Raw genomic sequence first — 20072 nt, forward strand, 5'->3', positions numbered from 1 at the left:
GGGCAATATGCACAACCACAAGTAAATGGTTACCGCCGTAAGCACGGTAGGCATCAAAAATTTTGCCTCGGAATTCTAAATGACGTTTACATTGCAGCAATTGATATAAATTGTTATGGTAATCTTTTGCATTTCTTTCGATGGTTTATTGGATTTTTCAGGGTTTTGTCCATTTTTTTTTCATTGGCGCTTGTTTTTTGCAACTTTTTTAGTGCATTTTTTTACAAATTGGACGGATTTTGATCGATTCGGCAGTTGAAAATTACCAATTTTGAACAAATCAAGCGAACCTTGTTTTTTTTTCATAGTAAAACGTTAATTGACAACAACTTTTGGAACTAAGTAGCGATGTTTGAAGAAAGGATAAAAACGGAAACGAAAACTTAAAAATGAAAACAGATTCGCCTTTCTTAAAATCGGTCTTAAAATAGAAATCGAGAATCGACCCACAAAAATCAATATTTTCAAAACCAAAAATTGAAAAACTGGATTTTAAGTTGAACAAGTCAAAACAATCAATGTGCATCTGGAGGATAGAAAAAAACCGAGTATCAAAATACTTGAAATCATCGAAGAACTCGCTAAGAAAGTCGTAACCATTTTTCCGTTCGTTCCAAATGGGAAGAAAGTTTCCAACAGAAGCATGTCAAAAGCGCAACGAAACGCTTCGGTTTCTCTCCAAAACTTTTATCATTGAATTGTTTCCGCGCACTTTTTCATGCTCGCATTGCAAATGAGTGCAATGAATTTTTGTGGATGGCATTGGAATGGATTCTACTCGTTTTTTTCCGCTCTACTCGTATTAAAAAGGTTTGCTGATTTTCCGAAGTTTGATCGCGAAAACTTAGAAAAAAAAATCAGTTTTGAAAGTTTGACTCCATGAATCGTGTTCGCCTTGAAGAATCAAGAAAATGAATGAAGAAATCGAAATTTTTTATGATTTCTTTTTTATAAATTATGAATATATCTTCTCCTTGACTCTATTTGATTTTTTAATATTTGAAATCGATAGACTAGACTATGTTTAGCATGGCTGGGTGTTTCAATTAGACACAGACGGATATTAGACATAACACACTATTTTATTATTCTCTTTGATTAAAAGGGGTGTGTCTATTTTCAATGGCAAAAAATTCCAAAAATAAATTGAAGTTCATCGTGTGTATGAGTCTAAATTGGAATCGAGCAAAGGTAATAGAAAAAAGTCTTCAACGAATCGGCTGTGGCAAAGCCAATGTTTTTGATTCATTTGCCATGATTTGAATATCAATCTTAGCCATTTGCTATGATGTGAATTTTAATCTCAGCTATTTGAATATTTAGCAGAAATTCCATTTTTCTAATTGCAAGAATTCACTTCAAATTTGGCGCCAGCTCGATCAATTCACTCTGTGTCGAAATCCAATCGATTTAAATCTAATCGAATCAAATCAAACGGTTGATCGATCAAAAATGCATCACGTGATCACTGACACAAAAAAACTCTATCAAGTGGTTTATGTGAAAGCCCCTCCCGAAAGGAAAAAATTCGGACACACACGTGTGCACAATGGTTTTGAATGACATAATCTATGTGGATGATATGGTAATACCATATAATGGCATCTAAAAAAATTCCATGGACTATCACCATTTAGCAACCGTTGGTGTTCACTACACTTGGCTTTCTCTGAAAACTGTTTCAATCACTTTCATCCCACAATGGCATGTCATTCGGTATTTTCATTCCCAAGAATTTGTGCTTGTAAATTGTCATTATCACTGGTACCTTCCATTCGTCTCATTTTTCAATTCACTTTCTCTCATCCGAAATTTTACCGAGCGCCATTCAAATGGCCTACATCAATGTAAAAAAAAAACAAACACAAACATCGCGTTAAATTATTAATCTCACCGAGAAGCACTTTGTATTCGGCCGAAAAATGTCACACAAGTTCTTTGTCGTTCGTCGTCATTAGCAGCAGCACATGCAAAATGGCATGGAATGCAATGTTTGGCAATCAGTGTATATTGATCGTAAACGTTGTTTTGTCGGTTTAATAACGGAAACGAAGCCCATAATTTGCATTTTCGCATTTGAAATGCGGCGATAAAACAACAAATATACGAAACGACTGAAATGAACGAAAAACAAAAAGAAAAATATGTCGGCTGGTTCACTTGGTTATTATCACACAACAGGCTCTCTCTCGCTCTCCATACACACCACACCGTTAAACTTAGCTGCGAGGCGGGCGAGAGCGCGCGCTTCAAACACACAACATTCAATAAGCAACAGTCTCTCTAACAATATATAGCGTGCCGTAATTTTTTCGAAAAACCTTCTCGACGCTCGCTTGCTCACTCACTCACTCGCTCGTTTTCACTCTCTTTCAACAAGTATCAAAAGAAACAGCGACGGAACGAAAAAAAAGCCAACAACAACAACAGCAACACACACTAAATGACGGAAAAATTGACATGCAAAGAACAACCCTTATGTGTATACATGTGTCGTGTGACGAAGCATGCGGAATAATTTTTGCCTATGCACAAAATACACGTTCGGATGGTTTTATGACTTCCCTTCTATTCTATGCTTTGATATTTATGTGTATATGGTGGCTCTTGCTCACTCTCGATCGCGTCAGCTCTGTTGCTCTTGCACACACCGTGTGTGTGTCGTTTCGCTTTAATATTTTATCGATGAAAACAGCAACAGCCGAAGAAAATGAACAGAGCGAGAGGAAGAGAGAGAGTGAGAGAGAGTGAGAGAGAAAAGCCAAATCACAGAAAACAATATTTATGTGTGCCCTGCAATGGCGGACCAAGAGATACACAAACAGAACAAGAGAGACAGAGTATAGTCTCGATAGTTTATTTTTTTGTTTTTCCTACCCCGAACGGTGTTAGTGTTTTTATTTTATCACACAGAGACGTCCAACGAAAAACTGAAAACTGTTTAGAACTTTTGCGCTTATCGATAGACACACTGAAACTTTCATCGTCGTCGGTTGTCGTTTGCTGTTGGTTTTTTCGTCGTTGTCGTCGTCGTCGTCGTTATTGTGTGTAAATAATACTCGGCTCGGACTGTGTGCCACTGCCACTTATTATCATTGAAATTCGTTTTATATCCACTCGGTGGTGTGCTCATGTTGACAACACTCACAAACCATTCCATTGCCGAGTCAAATGCTGCTGCTGTCTGCCCACCATCACCGCTCCGCCGTCCATTACCTTCGTCACCATCATTATCAACATCATTCGTCGAAGCCGAACGGATTTGCCCGAACGAAACACTAAACTCTGGATATTCGAACACACACCGTGTATCGACGTATGCGATTGCACACAAAATATTTTGTATCAAATTCATAAATGAAATGAAACGAAGAAGAGGGAAGAAAAAAACAACAACAACAACAACAACAACAACACTTGATATTATATAGTCGACGGCATAACAAATACCAATTCACTCTTCGTCTCTTACTCACGATATACTTTGTATCACCGCCACCATTGCCGTTCGATGGGTATAACACAGGCAGCATGAGAGCCTCAGCGCACACATAATTTGCATACGCACACTGGAACTGGGGACTGACTATGACTCTCTCTCTCTCTCTCTCTCTCTCTTTCTGTGTGTCAGGCTCATCAAATACAATCACAATTAAATTCCGGTTGTTGTTGTGTGTACGTATGGCTTTGATAATTATGTTTTAAAGCCGCACCGTGGCACGTATGACAAACACGCGAACTTTACCAATAGAATGAAAAAAATAAATAAAAAGAAACACTGAGAATGGAAAAACAAGTAAAAAGCGCACACGGCACTAGCAACTAGACGTAACTATACATAACAGGGCAAAAACGGAACAAACACCACCACCTCCACATCATTGCCATCAAAGACAATTGATGGATACTCACTCGTCGAATTGCACTTCTCGATAGAGATCAATTGTGTGTGTGTGTGTGTTTGTGCTAAATGTCGATCTAGTGAGGAAGAGCGAATATGAGCAGTGGCGAGTGAACACAGAAAAAGACAACAATAACTGATGATGACGATGACGACAATGACAACGACAACGACGAAGAAAACCAAGTGGAAACGCATAGGTATCAAATTGTGTATATGAGGAAAATGTAAATAGCTAATGGGTTTTTCACGTTGATGACGATGGTGCGATGGTCTATATTAACTTTTGTTTATCTAAAAGTCATGCCGTGATGCGCGCCCCATCCATACACACACAAGATATATATATAAGACTCAAACCATTGTTATTCTCACTCTATTGGCCTTTCCATCGAAATGACATTGATATTTTTTGTTTGTCAATTTTTTCCCCCTTCTTTTCTCTGCCTCTTCTGTTGCTGCTTTTGTGTATTTGTATTTGACTTGTTCCCGTCGTGCGCACCCCATCTCTCTAGGCTTCAATTCAAATACATATTGATTGATTGCAAACAACGCGTGTATGAGTGCAACTTACACCATTCGCAACCGCTTCCCTTCTCCCAATCTCATGAATTGCTTGTCACTTTGAGCTTTTTCGATTATATTTTTTTTCCTTTCTTTCTTTAAGCCGTGCGCATTCATTATACAAGCCGCCACTCGATATAGCCTGATCAAAAGCACTACCGATGATAATTTGTGGCTAAATCCCCCATAATGTAATAACTTACGCATTTTACTAGCGGGTTTCTTCGCTTTATTCCTATTCTTCACTCGGTTTGCTTCCATTTCTCTGCACTCTTTATTCTTGTTTCACCTTTTGCTCCTTCGCTCTCTCGCTCTCTCTCACACACAATTTTAATCTTCTTCATTCTCTTTCTTTCGCTATCGGTCTCTCTCTCTTCCTCGCACTCATTCTCCCTTTCGCTTTCTCTCTCTCATTTTCATTTCCCTTTTATCTCTGCTCTCGATTTTCCACATATAAATTCCAACATATACACACACAATATAATATCGGCTTAAATGAAAGGAACCGTTCAATTTTCATGTCAAGAAAATGGCCCGTTTGCACAACACGCAAACCAGGCGAGCGAACCGAGCCGAGCAAACACAGTACGACTGTAAATGAGCTGGCAAAACGAAATAAAATAAACAATGAACCTAAATAAAACTCGACTGGGTTAACTTGAAGAACATATTTTTTTTTTGTTCATTGTTGTTGTCGGGGGGACAAGGAGGTGGTGGGGTTGCTACAAAGTCATATACACTTTTCGGTCGATGTTAAAGTTTAGTGTATTATTTGCTAAAAGCATCACAGCGTAAAGAAAGGGCTTAATTCAATACACTTTGATTTGGAATTCAATTTGAACTTCCGTTTTTAGCTTTAGCTCTAGCTCTGCCTCTCTCGCTCGCTCTTCATCGTTTTCACTCGCTCCCTATCTCTTCCCCACTATCATTTGCAACAGCGAATTTTTTCACCCATGGACCTGGGCTTCTTGTGTATCCATACTTTAGCTTGATTGATTTTATCTCTATCGATCAATAAATATATACGAATTGTATGAACACTAAATCAAAGTGAAAATGTAAAAAAACACACACGTTTCCACATACATATACCCGAAAAAATCATAAAAAATCCACACCAAAAATCCGGAAAGAACTAGAGTTAAGAATGAACCGAGCGAACGAGCGAATTGGAACATGGGAATTGGGAGAGCACACTGAAGGTGGAAAAACAGACTCGAGCCAAGTTTTTATGAGTAAAAATTGCACGTTTAGTGCGTGCCGAAAACCCGCATGATATATGGGCCGGATAATTAAAAGATAGATTTCGGACGGCGACCGTTTAAACTCACATTAATACATACAAAAATGAATGTTAACGCACCAAATTAAGTGAACGGTTAAGTGTGATGTTCAACGCAACGCGACACGGAGAAATGAAATATAAAAAACATACCAAGAAAATAATGAAAAAAGAGAAAAACTTCTCTGATTTTTTCGTCGCCCGTTTTCTATTTCGTGTTCATTGTTTTGCTATTTTCTTCTTCTTCGTTTTGGCATTTTTTGCCCACTGTTTCACTTCAAATCGATTTCTTTATTTTGACACTCATTCACTCTCTCTCTCTCTTTCTCTCTCAAAAAACGCCGAAAAAAACAACAAACCGAAAAAAAATAGTCACAATTCCCAAATCAAATGTGAAAAAAATGTGCAGCATGATGTGAAATCTCCATCATCTTTGGCACAAAGCGGAAATTCAGCGCAAACGAATGGAATGAAGAAAAAAAACGGTGAAAACACGACACAACATTCCCCGCCCTCAATCAGATTAAGTTGTCTTTTGATACTGATGATGTATCTAATCAATCCATGTACAAATACATAGAAATTTGCTCGATAGATGAAACGAGAGAACCACGGCATCGACGACAACGACGCAAAGAAAAATTTGATAAAAAAAAATGTAATTTGAACTTTGGCACAGGAAGTTTATACCCCGAGAGCGTGGTGGTAGTGGTAGTGGTGGTGGTGTTTGTTGAATGTAGTGCGTGATCAGATAAAGAATTGACTTGATTTTTTTTTCTTCTCGATCTTTTGAAAAATGACTTTATGTGTATGTGTCACAACATTTCTTCCGTTCTCTCCCGGTATCGTAGTCACTTCTTGCCACATCAACCGTTCTCTACACTAATGGTATTCGGTTGGTGAGTGCGCTGCATTTTAAATATCTCACAATTTTCAGAGTTTCCTCTCTGTCTCTTCCTGTCTCCTCTGTGTGTATCATTTCACATCATCCAATGATTTTTGTTCAGTGTTCAGCGGACACGGCCTCAAAATCCATTGTGAATTGACCTTTACTGCTCGTCGCGTTCTTTCTTCTTCATTCTCATGCCTAAAATGCCATGTACTATTTTATTCCTGTAGCCCCATTCCCTGTGCGCTCTTTTTTTTCAATTTTGTGTTTGAAAAATGTTTTTAATTACGATTCAATGCCTTTGTTTAATATACAATAATAGATTTTCCATTGAAGTAGAGAGGGAAAAAACAGAAGCGATTTTCCATTGATTAGCCGCCGCTCATTACTCCAAAATCAAAAGGGCATAATGCAAAAACAATTATATAGGGAGAAAATGGTACAAAAATGCCGTTTTTCATCGATTAACGATACGATGCGATTGTCTGTGTGTGTTTTTTTCGTTGCTATTTTCCTCTGTTTTACCTCGATGACGACGAAATCAATGGAAAACACTGGTGTGCAATGACCATGAACAAGCAGGCCACCAGTAGTTATTGTAGCATTGATCCTGACATAAGTCCATGTGTATACACTTCGATTAAATATCATGAAATTCGTTTACAATTGGCCAACGATTTCCAAGTGGCCAAACGGTGAGAGAATAAACGGATGGCAAAAAAATGAACGGAAGAGTCAGAGAAGGAGAGAGAGAGGTAGGGAGGAAAAGGGAGAGTGAAAAGGAAAGAGGACAATGAGGGAAAACAGCAACAAAACCGTGTTTCATTCGATTCGAATGCGGCGCTTGCTCCGATTAAACCATGTGCGATAAAAAAATGCACACGATTCTGTCTGTCTCTCTCTCTCTCTCTCTCTCTCTCTCTCTCTCTCTCTCTCTCGTTCACTCCCTCTCACTCTGTCTACCTGTCTCCACGACGTTCAAATGCGGTTTTTGTTTTTCTCTTTCGTTCGCTGTTTTTTTTTCTCTTCATATTCTCGTGAGCTGAAGGATTTTGTCATTAATTCATGCTTTTTCAACGGTATTTTCACGTCATCATTAATTCGTTTGCTGTTGTTTTGAGCGGAGCTAGGATGCGCTCACGCGCACGTCGACAAAAGAAAATCATTGAACGTTTAAACTTGACCTTGATAATAAAACACAACATCGTTCCCTCCACTAATTCCATCGTTTATCGTTTGCACACGATATTGAAAAACGGCGGCGAGCCCGAAAAATAAGGTCAAGATTTCGATTTTATACGCCACTACCATTAAGGATCATCGCACGTAACGGTGCGGATTTATTTGCAGACCGACAGCATAAAAAATCGAAAAAACAACAACACCAACGAAACAAAAAACCCATCATTATTAACTCATTCATACTTCAGACGCACGATGACGACGGCAGCGATGGTGGCGGTGGTTATGTTCGCCAAAACGTCGGAAAATATCGAACTTTTCGAACAGAAAATCTAATCAGTTGCACTTTGCCGATGGGGCTGTGCTTTTTACCACTAAATTGATGGAATGCGAACGATGCAATGATTGCGTAACGTTCGATGAATGAACAAGTGTGAAACAGGCAACTATCTATAATATAGATAGACACCGAGTAAAAATGCCAGCGATTTCGATACGAGTAATTACCCAAGTTGTAACGAAAGTCCTGACGCAAAGCACCTTTTTTTCTCATCTGTGTGAACGTCGCACACAAACTGCCACTATAGTCGAAATATGGCGGAAAAACGAACGCAAAAATAAACCGACAGCATGTCGTTACCATTTTCCAACCATTTATTCCTTACACACATTTTGCGCTCGCAACGAACGCTTTCTTTTTCTCGCTCCAAAGTTTTCGGATACACACACGCCAACGGAATGGAATCGGTGTTTTTTTTCTTCTTCTTTCGTTCAGGGCAAAGAAAAATCCTGTCATTTTAAATTTATTAAATAATATCATTTTCAACTCCAACTGTGTGCCAAATGATAACTGACACATTTCTTCATCGGTACAGTAAAGTATGCTGCTGCTGTTTGAACAAAGCGAGAAAAGGAGTGAGGAAACGAGAACTGAATCGCACAACCTAAAACGTACACACACATACACACTGTAATGCCCAATTCAAGCGCCGATTTTATTTCAATTTTTCTGCTCTTGCTTTGGCAGAGCGAAAAATTACTCTGTTTATTTATTTATATTGTGAAAAATCGACCACAAAAGTGTTTCTTGCACAAAAGTCAACTCTCATTTCAGAACAATAAACAAAATGAATGAATCTTCAACTTTAATAATCTGCACGTTGAGTGTTTTCTTCATATTTCTTTATGTGTGAGTGTGTTTAGGTTTGGTGTTTCTAGAAAATGCATAAAATGCAATTGCTAGTGCTTTGGCCTATTGTTTTGGGAATTCAGCGATGGTGCATCATAGCACATAACAGGTGCACGTAAGTACAGTTTATATTTTACAAAAGTTTATCTGGATCTTGGGCCGAAATTACTTGATTCTTGGTGCTGCTGCTTTTGTATCGTAAATTATATAAGTAAATATATAAATAATTAGAGTATATTTATATACGTACTATAAACCCATCAATTGTTGGCCCATTTTCTGTTTTTGGTCTCTCTGTTTGCAGTGCAATCATTGCACACAGCACAGATATTCTTCGGGAAGCTTTTTTGAACATGCATACATTCCGACAAGTAGAGGACACTTTTGGAATTGCTTTGGTTTTTGCTGAGCTAGAGATGTGAGATACATAACTTGAAACCAGACATGTTTACGGAGTGAATTGAGATATATATTCAAGGGTGTGATTAATTTAAATAATGGCTTTGAATGTTTTACTCGGTTTTTGAATGCATTTTCTCATCTCTTAGTTGATCTTAAGTTTTTTTTTCTGTATTCATTCTGTATTCAACAGAAAGTTCAGTTTTTTGTCTTCTTTCATTTCTTTTTTCTTCGAATTTTGAGTCTGTTTTTAAATTTCATTTTCTTTTCGAATTTTGCATATTCAATTCCTTCTATCTCTTCATTTTTGTGCCATCTTTTTTTTGGATGGAATTTCGGTCTTGAATTTTGCATCTTCAACTATGTTCCCGTCGCAAATTGTTTGTCCTCCGTTTATTTTATTTCATTTAAATAATGTGTCATTTAAGTTAAAATGATTGTCTTTAGATTGTTTGCACTAAATTTCTTGTCATTTACATTTTTTTACTCGTTTCTTTTGAATAAATACGAGTATTCGAACTCGAACAAGGTATTTTTGTACTTTCATTGTTTTTCGCATCAGAAAAGATATTTCTGCAGAATTCAAAGGTAAATATTCCCATTGCATTGGAATAAATTGCAATTTATTGTATGTCAACTATGACATACTTAATAGCAACTTGGCTATTCTCATTGAGAAAACTGTTCAATCCAATTGCACCCTGGCGCAAAAGTTGCACTACAATTTTCCCTAGAACAAGGAACAAACTTCTTTATTTTCTAAATAAAAAAAAAATCGAATGTATACACAAATCTTGGCAGTTGACACAAAAACCGTCTCATTCTTTCGATGAACTCTCCCCTTTCAACGAAGCCACGAAAGGTTCGAGGAAAACAGTCCAGATCAAAAGTTCGTAATCTGATAAAATGTAACGCATTTCTTTGCGTCTTTTTTTCAATTTCAACTTAATTTCATTTAGAATATTTCCATTTCCATTTTCTGTTTAACATTCGCATGCAAACACCAATCTAATTTGTGTCACTTGTGTTTGGCTACGATAGAAATCGGGTACCTTCAACTCAATCTATGTAATTACTATTGTCAGTTATTAATTTTGGTGTTGAATATTTCGATAAGAGCGTTCAAAATAGAATTGATGGTATCAAACACACAGAGAGGGAGAGGGAGAGAACGATCGCGGCAAAGTGGAAAACGTATGTAAACAATGATGTCAAACCAAAATGAACGCTCGACTGTAGCGGGAAAAAAAACATTCAACGACCGTTTCGATTGTGTGGTTATTTTTAATGTGAGTATATCATTAATAGCAAATGAAAAGCATGTAAAAATTTCATAGACATTTTGCAATGGGACCCACATAGTATGATTGAAACATTGATAATCAAAATGAGCATCGATTGAACACAAAACCAAAGAGCGTAGCGCACAACGCGCGCACTATATTAATAGGAAGCCATTTGATGATTGAGTGTGTTCCATTGAATGAATTGCAGACTGCCCCGGCAAGCAATAAATCTTCAAATTCATTTCGAAATGGTAGCAGCGACGCACACACATCCAAAGGAGATACAGAGAGAACGAGTCTTGCTAAACGCCATTCGCCGCATTTGATGTCTTTGTCAAGCATTTTTTGTTTTTGTTTAATCGATTGGCCACTTGTGTCGGTCAATTGAAACCGAAATCGAACTAGATCGCGACACAAAGTGTCAATAAATCGCAATGTAAAACGACATTAATTCGCATATTGTCCGTTGGTGTGTTCTTTTCTCGTTCTTCTCCTCATTCGTTCAAAAGTCAAATAATTTGCGTTGATAGCCATTAGTCACGATAAAGCCCAATAATAACAAATTGATCTACGAGAGATAACTGTATTTTCCATTCCGGGCCGACGGAGTTGCGACCGCGCTCAACTCTCTCTCTGAGTGCGATGATAAAAATCTGGCAAGTACATTACAATAAAAATTGATGATGTAAATAAATTGTATTTCGTTTCTCGATTATTTTTTTTCTCGTTTGACTGCTGTTGTTATTGTTTTGCCGCCAAAAGACAGAGCGTTAAATTAGTAAACGGTCACCAGAAGTCGAACAATTAATAAAAATTTAAAACAAAATGCGCATAATATTTTCGTTTCGATGTGGACACATTTATGTGCGTGTACAGTTGTGCTGGCTGGAGTGAGAAGAAGATAGAGAGGGAATGAAAGATGGATAGAGAGAGAAATATCACACACAAAAAAACTAGTTCAAAGTGACTTAAAACTGGATATTCGTTTTTCATAAAGTAAGGTGATTGCATCTGCTTCTTGCTTCGTTTTTTTCTCTCTCTTCTTCCAATTAACTCGAACGCACGGACGAGGCATCATGATTAAAACTGTACACTGATTGACTTTAGACTAGTTTGATTCACCAGCGCGTGTTGTTTTTTTCTTTCGTTCATTCGTTTTTTTTTGTGTGTTCGTCACTGCGTAGATACAGTTTGAATGACTCAATTTTTCATCGTCCACTCAAAGTCGACGGTATGCAAGCGACGAAATGAGGAACCAACCAAAATGCAATTTATTGTGGTACACAAGTGGCATTCTCATGCATTTCAACGACACGTACCAGAAACATGAATGGCAACAACGATTAATTGAAATCATTAAGGAAATTCGAGAACAACAAAGCACTTAGTTCGAAAAGAGTCATTCGATTTGATTGCATGAAATTCCATACGGAGACTTTTGGAACCGAAACAATCACAACACTGAAGAGCTATGCGCTAACAGTACAGGTCCCAAAACTTGAGAATGCTATTTCGTTCCACTTTTTGGGTTTACAGTGGAACATTCTTGTTTGATCACACAACATTTTTCATTTGGTTTCAATTTTCGAAGAACTTTGATGCATTTCAATTAGAAAATGCCATTTTTTACATATCAAACGGCACATTTTTCAAAGTGCCAATTATTTATTGTGAATATGGTGATAAGTATATGATGATTGAATATGATCAAAATTAAAGATGAAGCGAAAACTTTCCCAGTGCTAGAGGTCTTTTGCACAGAGAATTTCAAATACATTGCCAAATGGCGGCAGTTTTATTTTCTGAAAAATATACAATTCAACACCAATTGGTGGTAAAATAAACCTAAATGAAATGAACAATTTAAAACCATCATACAATTTGGACTTCGCATTGGCAATTTTACGAAAAAATTAGGAAATGGAAAGGAAATCGCGGAGAGTAAATTTTTGCTACTGAGCAGGCAGTTTTGGCCACAAAATTGATAATTATCATTTTTTTTAGTCGAATTATAATTTTAATAAAGTCACAAAGAAAAAAACATTCGATCCACGCAACTGACTTGTGATTCAATTTCTTGGAAATTAAATTGCTTGCATTTTCTTAAAAACAATTGATTCATTTACGTTTGTTTTGATAAGCGTAAAAAAACATTGATATGACATTTAATGCCTGACAACAAGTACAATTGTGTCGCTGAGCATAAAGATGGAAATACAGGACTGTTACAGCAACAACCGAATATAAAATATTGTTCCCTAAAAACGTTACATGAATTTCTATCCAACGCGAGTGTAACATGAGCTAATACTGTTTCTAATGCAACTCATGTTACACTCGCGTTAGATGGAAATTCATGTAACGTTTTTAGGGAACAATATTTTATGTTCGGTTGTTGCTGTTACAGATCTGTATTCCCATTTTTATGCTCAGTGACACAATTGTACAGCGCTCAATAAAAGAATTGAAATGGTCGATTTTTTTTTCTCTATTTATTCTCAATCATACAAAAGCATGCTCGAGGTATGTTCTCAATACAAACTGTGCAGCCCAACCTGAAGAAAAAGTGCAAGTGTCTATGTGCTCCATCATCTTCATTATTATCCATCAACCAGGTCGCGATGAAAATTAATTGGAAAGTGCATGTGAAAAGTTGTGTTGGAAATTCTCAAGAGAGATGTGTCATTGAAAAAGTGAACGAGTTGTTAAAAACTCATTTATCTTTTGATTGAAAGAAGTTTCCATCGAATTAAATGATAATTAAGAAAACAATTTTGTTGTTGTTGCGCTTTAAAAACAATTTTCTTATTCGATTTCACATCGATTCGATATCGTTTGACTTAAGAATATTTTGAAGAAGAAAAAAACGAGAGAAAAAAAAGAAACAGTTATGTGTGAAAGAAGAGAGATGGTATTGTTCTCTCGGTTGAGTAATTTTGCAGATGAAAGACATGTGAAGGGGAAAATGTATGGAGAAATTGAGTTTTTCCAGCCATCAACTTTGCCTACACTGCCTGCTTGTGTCTCGTCGCGGCACCGAATTTGAGTTGAATAAGCAGCAGCAGCAGCAGCAGCAGGCAGCAGAAGAGGAAGAGGTAAAGGAGGCAGGAAAAAATGCGAAAGAGCAATACAGCAATGTGAAACGATCTGATGATTTATTGCAAGTTCGAATAAATGGTATAGCATTCTTCAAGTTTTACTTGATTTAGTGGTGGGTATTTAGCAGCTATACCATACGCTAGGGTTTTTCGTGCAAACAGCGGAAAGCACACAACAAGAACACACACACCAGCGAACGGAAAAAGTGTATATATTATATCGGAACATTTGATACAAGCAGATTTCAGATATTTGATTAATTACATTGTCACAACACGAACACGGTAGATTCATGCTGATTTCATCGCATTTTTTTTCTCTCCCTCTCTCTCTCTCTCTCGCTCGCTTTTTTCGTCTCCCATTTCATCTCGTTACTTCGTTCACAAAAGAGAAGCTGAGCAAAAATATGCTTTCATCGCTGTGTTTCTGCCTCAATGTATTCATTTAGTACCACAAAATGTTCCGATATTGTTCATTGTGTTCTTGTTCTGTGTATAATACACCGTGTTACCCGTTTCGCAAAACGAGACCAAACATTATATGCGGAGAATTTTTACCAAAGGATACCAACAATAATGAATATACAAAAAGGGACGAAAGAGCAGAGGAATGTTGAACCCAAAATAATATAAAAAAAGGGGTGAAACTCACCTTTCTTTTCGCTGGTTTCATTGTTGCCGGCTGATGGTGGTAGCAGTTTGCCGAGAACAGCATCTTCATCCTTTAAAATGGTATTGTATGTGGCATCAATTTCGGGTGCATCCGTTTTCGTCACTTTGAACCGATCCGGCATTTTGTACATAAGTTTTCTTTTTCGCTCACTCAATCACCCACAAATTATTCTATGTGGAAGCACTTTCATATACACGGTCTGATTCGGTGTGTTTTTTTTTGCTTTTGACAAGTCCTAATGAATGCAGCGTTATTCAATCCAGTGGATTTTTGAGATTTTTTTCTGTATTTTTTCGCCTTAAATATGGTACTAATTTGCTCTTTTATTCTTCTTTGCTTTTCGTTTTGTTCTTTTTTACTTATTTCAATGTACTTGTTGTTTTCTATATCGTAAATGTTTGTACAAAAGTTCAACAATAATCTCGTAATTGCTTTCGCATATCACATGCAATATTTACATCGACGAAACTTCGAGCTAAAAATGATTTCAATTCGAATTTCCAAATTTCACCAAACAACCATGAACGGATTTCAAAAATGTTTTTCAAGTCAATTCGTCGAGTAGAAATTCATAGTCCACATGCAATCCGAATAAGAAACGGGAATTTTCTTGATATGATTTTCGGTATTTCTACCGATCGATATTTTACCACAAGAAACTGTGATCAAAATCCAAACAAATTGTAAACACCGAACAGAAAATGTATTGAAAATGCGGCCAAAATATTCGTATCTCGATGAAACTCGGTCAAAGTGATGTCTCCTGAGAACGAAATAGATAGGGGCAGAAAAAAATTGGATCAAAATTTATATAAACTCATTTTAGATACGAAGAATTTGATCCGGTCAAGTAAAAGTCGAAGAAAAAGAAAAACGTTAAAAACTTGGATAAACAAAACTATGTTGAAATCTATACAATATTCACATAATCGTTGTTAGTTATATATGGGCCAGCTGTTTGGCTACTTCTCCATTCGATGCACAATATTACACTCGGCACAGCAATGCAAACCATATTTCTAATGGAATGGATAAGGAAGCAGAATAACACAAATCAATGCCTGACTTCGTTTCGAGTGCATCGAACACAATAAAAACACCGAAACGAAAACGAGAAAAGAAATACAAACTAAATTAGAAGAACTACGTCATATTATAAATAGAATAACTAGTTGAAGTGTATTTGTATATATGGTTGTGTGTCATTGTTCTTTCTACCCATACGGTAGGGAAGAGAATAGAAAAAGAAGAAGACGTGTTTGCCATTCATTGTACGTCTCAAATGTTTGTGAATTGCGTAGTTCTTTTCGAATTTTTTTTTGTTCGGAATAGAAGGGATTGTACCATCCTTGTCACATATCGCATGAATAATGAAGAAGCCTTGTTTTGTAACGACATTTCATTGCACTTGTAGTGAATCATATTGGAGTGAATGAGTGAATCTCATCATCTTATCATTTAATTCGATGGAACTCATTCACATTTGGTTTTCAAATCAAGCAGTGAGAGTGTTTTCTTGCTCGTCAACGACGCATTGAGTCTAAAAGTGACTTTGCTTTTTGTGTAACTCATGCCGATATCCATAGATAATGGTGATATGCACTCTTTTTGCCGGAGAGAGTGTGACATACGGGGAAAATATGATCGGTCACCGTATGGCAGTGCCATACTACGGCACATTCTGGCACAGTGTGTATGGATTCTGGCACAGTGTGTGTATGTGTGTGTGTGTGTGTGTGTGTGTGTGGATGGTTTTTCGATTCTTCTTAGTTGATTTGTGTGCAGTTTTCATCGACCAGGTCACAGAACGAACTTGGCGCAAAAAAAAAAAATAATGGATAAAAATCCATGCGGTGATTTCGAAGGCGATATTTTTTATGGAACAATTTCGATAGCAAAAATATTGAACTAATCTTTTTTCGACAAAAATATCAAACTTATCTCTCTGAGTCAATTTGATTGGAATAAAAAATATCCGGAATTTATGTGGATTCACCAAATTTATCGGAGTAAATATCAAACTGACTATGGGAGCGTATCAACGAGCTTATAAAAATAGAACGTAAATGCACGAAACAACGGCCAAAAATTGTGAATGCATTGCTTTGCATTAAATGCAAAATGTTTCGAATGAACGGCGAATAATGTTCGGGTGCAAGGAACGCCGACGATTTAATACGAAAGATAATATATTATCTAGTGTGATACAACTCTATAACTCTAGCAATATATTGTAATTTATCGCCACATTTATTCTATTTTAGCTCCGTTGAACACACTGAAATCCAAACGATGGTTGAGTCGAAATTTGCCGGTTTTATTTCTTATTTTATCAAAAACAATCCAATTATTACCGTGAAAATATTACAAAACGATTCAAATATAACCGACAAACAAAAATCCATTAAATTTCACTGTAGACTTGTTCACAGAGGAAAAAATCCATTGAAAATGAACGAAAAAAAAAACAACCAACGAACTCTCCGATTCCGAACTGTCCGTAAGTGTTTCACATAAATCGATTGTCGACTAGTCCGTGGATGGGCGCGTTCGCGTACACACACCAAATGTCTAGACGATCTTGCACGACAAACTGGTCATTTCTTGAATAAATTCTCTGTGAATAATTGCTGATTGATTGTGTGATGACTTGTTTATCCTCTGCTGAAATGTTCATTTTTTTTCTGTCTTACTCTTCTTGCATTGTTGTTTTCTCCCCACACTCTGTCCAATTTGCCATCAATTTCTTAGTGCCATCTCTTTTATTCAATAAGACACACACACACACACACAAACACACACAGAGAACGACGGCCAACAAAAAATCAATGTATCGTATTGTTTATTACTCCGAAGGAAAAAAAACGAACTCACTCTTCAATTCACACTTATGTGTTGGGCTGTTAACAATGAACGCATAAAATCAAATGGACGAATGCGTTAAATTGAATGGATGGCAACAACGGAAAAAAATGGGTGTGTGTGTGAGAGAGAAAGAGAATAGAATAGAAATTGAATGGAATAAATGAAAACGAAAAAATAAGGAGAATGAAGCTGCTCTTTGAGTAAAGCAAAAGAAATTGAATGGAGTACAACAACTGTTGGAGCAAAAGGAGCGAATGTGTATATAAAATTGATTGGATTACGAATAGCATTTGGTACAAGACATTGCACAATCATTTAGAATCACATTTATTTAATTACTACTTTGTTTGGCGACACATTTGCCCGGCTTTCGGTCCATCTCTGTCACGTTCTTGATTGCCGTTCTTTGCATTTTGCAATCGACTTCATTTAGAACAAATGGATGATGGTATTGCGGAGAGGTATGGAATCGAGAAGAGTTGATACGGAATAGAGACGATACAAATTCGTGAGATATCTATAGATATCAAATGAATGTAAAAAAAAAGAGACAGATTGATTGAAGGGGCGTACAAGTGTTCATCTTACATCTCAATACGATTGAATTGCGTGAAGTGTGCGTTTTGGCCGGCTTTCTCTAGCTCTGCTCTCATACTCAATCAGTTTCGATGCACGGAACATTTGAAATATGTCACAATCAACTAATTTTGTCTTCGTTTGACTGACATATGTTTTTGAACACGCGAAACAAAGGGACACAATAACAACCGAAACGTTTGAGAATAAAAAAAATGAATGAAATTGGATGGTTCGGTCGATGCAAACCAATCGATATCACTAAACAAACTATACGCATATATCGCGATGTTAATGTTAAAATGATATAAAACGAGGAAGAGAAAAAAAAAATGTACAGGCGAAAAGAAACGACGAACAAAACCAAGAGCATAAAAATAAAACAAAACAAGTGCAAAGTAGAATCAACTGACTGAATGGAGTCGAGAGTGAGAACTGGACTGGCTTATCGACACATGTTGCGGTCACTTAAAATTGACGCGGTTCCCCGTTCATATCTTGCATACACATATTTTTCTCTGTGTCGTAAGTGAGTGAGTGAGTGTATGTGTGCGTGAGAGAGTGGTGTGCGTTTCAATAAATATGTGCAACAGTAAAAATATCGGTTTTTTTTTATTCCGAAAAAAATAAAACAACAATAGCAACGAACAACGACGACAACGACTATCACTCTATCTCACTTGCACTCGTTCTCAACATATCGGCAAATATACTACATATATCAGTAAAACACGGTATTGTAAACAATAATATAACTAGCGTGTATTTCTTTTTTAAATACTTCCAGCATATGCTTTTAGTTGAAAAATAAACAAACAAAGCGAAAATAATGAAAACGAAAAATTCATATGCGATCAGCAGCAGCAGCGGCGGCGGCATTTGTATACGCACAAATGGCACGTCGTCATCGTCATCGTTGTCGTAATGACTCTTTGAATGCCTTGGAATTTCAAGGAAGTTTTCAGTTGCTCTTTCTTTTTTTGCCACACTATATTTTCGGCTATTAAAATTGGCCGAAAAAAAATGACATTCATTTATATTACTTTTCATATGGTTTTTTGGCATTTGCTCTTTTTTTTCGTTCACACAGAGAGAAAGATAGGATAGTTCACCAAGAAGAATATGCCCACTCTCTGTGCTGAGTCTATATGACTCTGTTATCGCGAGCAACAACAACAAAAAAGTGAATGGTTTTATGAATTGTGTGTGTTTGTTTGTTTTTGTTTGCCTGGCGGTCGACTATTTTTAGCTACGAATTTGTACGCTTTCTACTTCATTTTCATCAAAATATGAATCATTCTCAACGCGGGCTCTCCGAGGCTCACAACTCGATAGTAGTTCCGATATTATTGTTTCTTCTTTGCACTTGATTTGCGTTTTTATCTCTCGGTCTTTATATTGCTATGGAGTTTTCTCGCTCATTCGTTACCATACACTCTGGCTTTTGTTATCTCATTTTCTTGCTATTTCTCACTCTAGCTTCTGCATATTCCCCCTTCTCGCTCTCACTTCCGCACATTTGATATCTCGCATTTTTTCTTCTATTTCGCTCACTTTCGCTCTCAAATATCAACGATAATAGTTTGACATTCGGATGTTTGGTCGTTGTTATTGTTATTGTTCAATTGTTCCATTTCAAAAGAATTCATTAAGAATATGCAAGTCAATTATATCGACGAATAGAGAGCAGATGAGCGTCGCCATCATTTTCGTGTGTGTGTTTGATTGTCTTCGCACTATTTTCCAATTCCAATAAGATCAATTTTAATTATTTCAATAGGCCCAAAACGATCTGACGACTCGTCTAAATAAATTGTAATCACAATTTCATTCCACAAAAAAATGAAACGGCACAGTTTGTGTGTATGGATACCGGCTGCTTGTTGTGCATTTTGTCATCATTTTTATTTATTAACACACTGGAGTGGGACATACACACACCAAATGCCAATATATGGCTAATAAAAAAAAATACGCTGTGTGTCGGTATTTTCCCTTTGTACTCCAACCGTCACACACACGACCGATTGAACCAATTAAAATAACATTTATGCCGCGACGCGAGAAGGAGAATTAATGCGCCTAGACGCACAAATCTTTATAGGCATCCACCGAAACTAATTTAGATTCAATAACAATGAAAACTGTTTTTTTTTCTATTGAGATCT

General features: G+C 36.8%; 1 protein-coding gene across 24 annotated transcripts in view; it reads right to left on the reverse strand.

Moving 5' to 3' along the window:
• LOC129574429 (solute carrier family 12 member 4) overlaps positions 1–20072 on the reverse strand; it is a 105133-nt gene that overhangs the window by 84627 nt on the left and 434 nt on the right. For 3 of the 24 annotated variants that reach the window (XM_055456453.1, XM_055456456.1, XM_055456452.1), the window contains exon 2: positions 14443–14846. In XM_055456453.1, coding sequence (XP_055312428.1) covers positions 14443–14593 — 151 coding nt within the window. In that variant the 5' untranslated portion in view covers positions 14594–14846. Of the gene's footprint in view, positions 1–1894; positions 2394–14442; positions 15227–15379; positions 15538–16817; positions 17084–17916; positions 19956–20072 lie in introns of those variants that run through there. The other 21 variants (XM_055456459.1, XM_055456454.1, XM_055456473.1 and 18 more) reach the window with 18 other exon arrangements.

This window comes from Sitodiplosis mosellana, unplaced genomic scaffold, assembly GCF_009176505.1.
Source record: "Sitodiplosis mosellana isolate CC-2019 unplaced genomic scaffold, AAFC_SMos_1.0 Smas_scaffold_6162, whole genome shotgun sequence".
Lineage (NCBI taxonomy): Eukaryota > Metazoa > Arthropoda > Insecta > Diptera > Cecidomyiidae > Sitodiplosis > Sitodiplosis mosellana.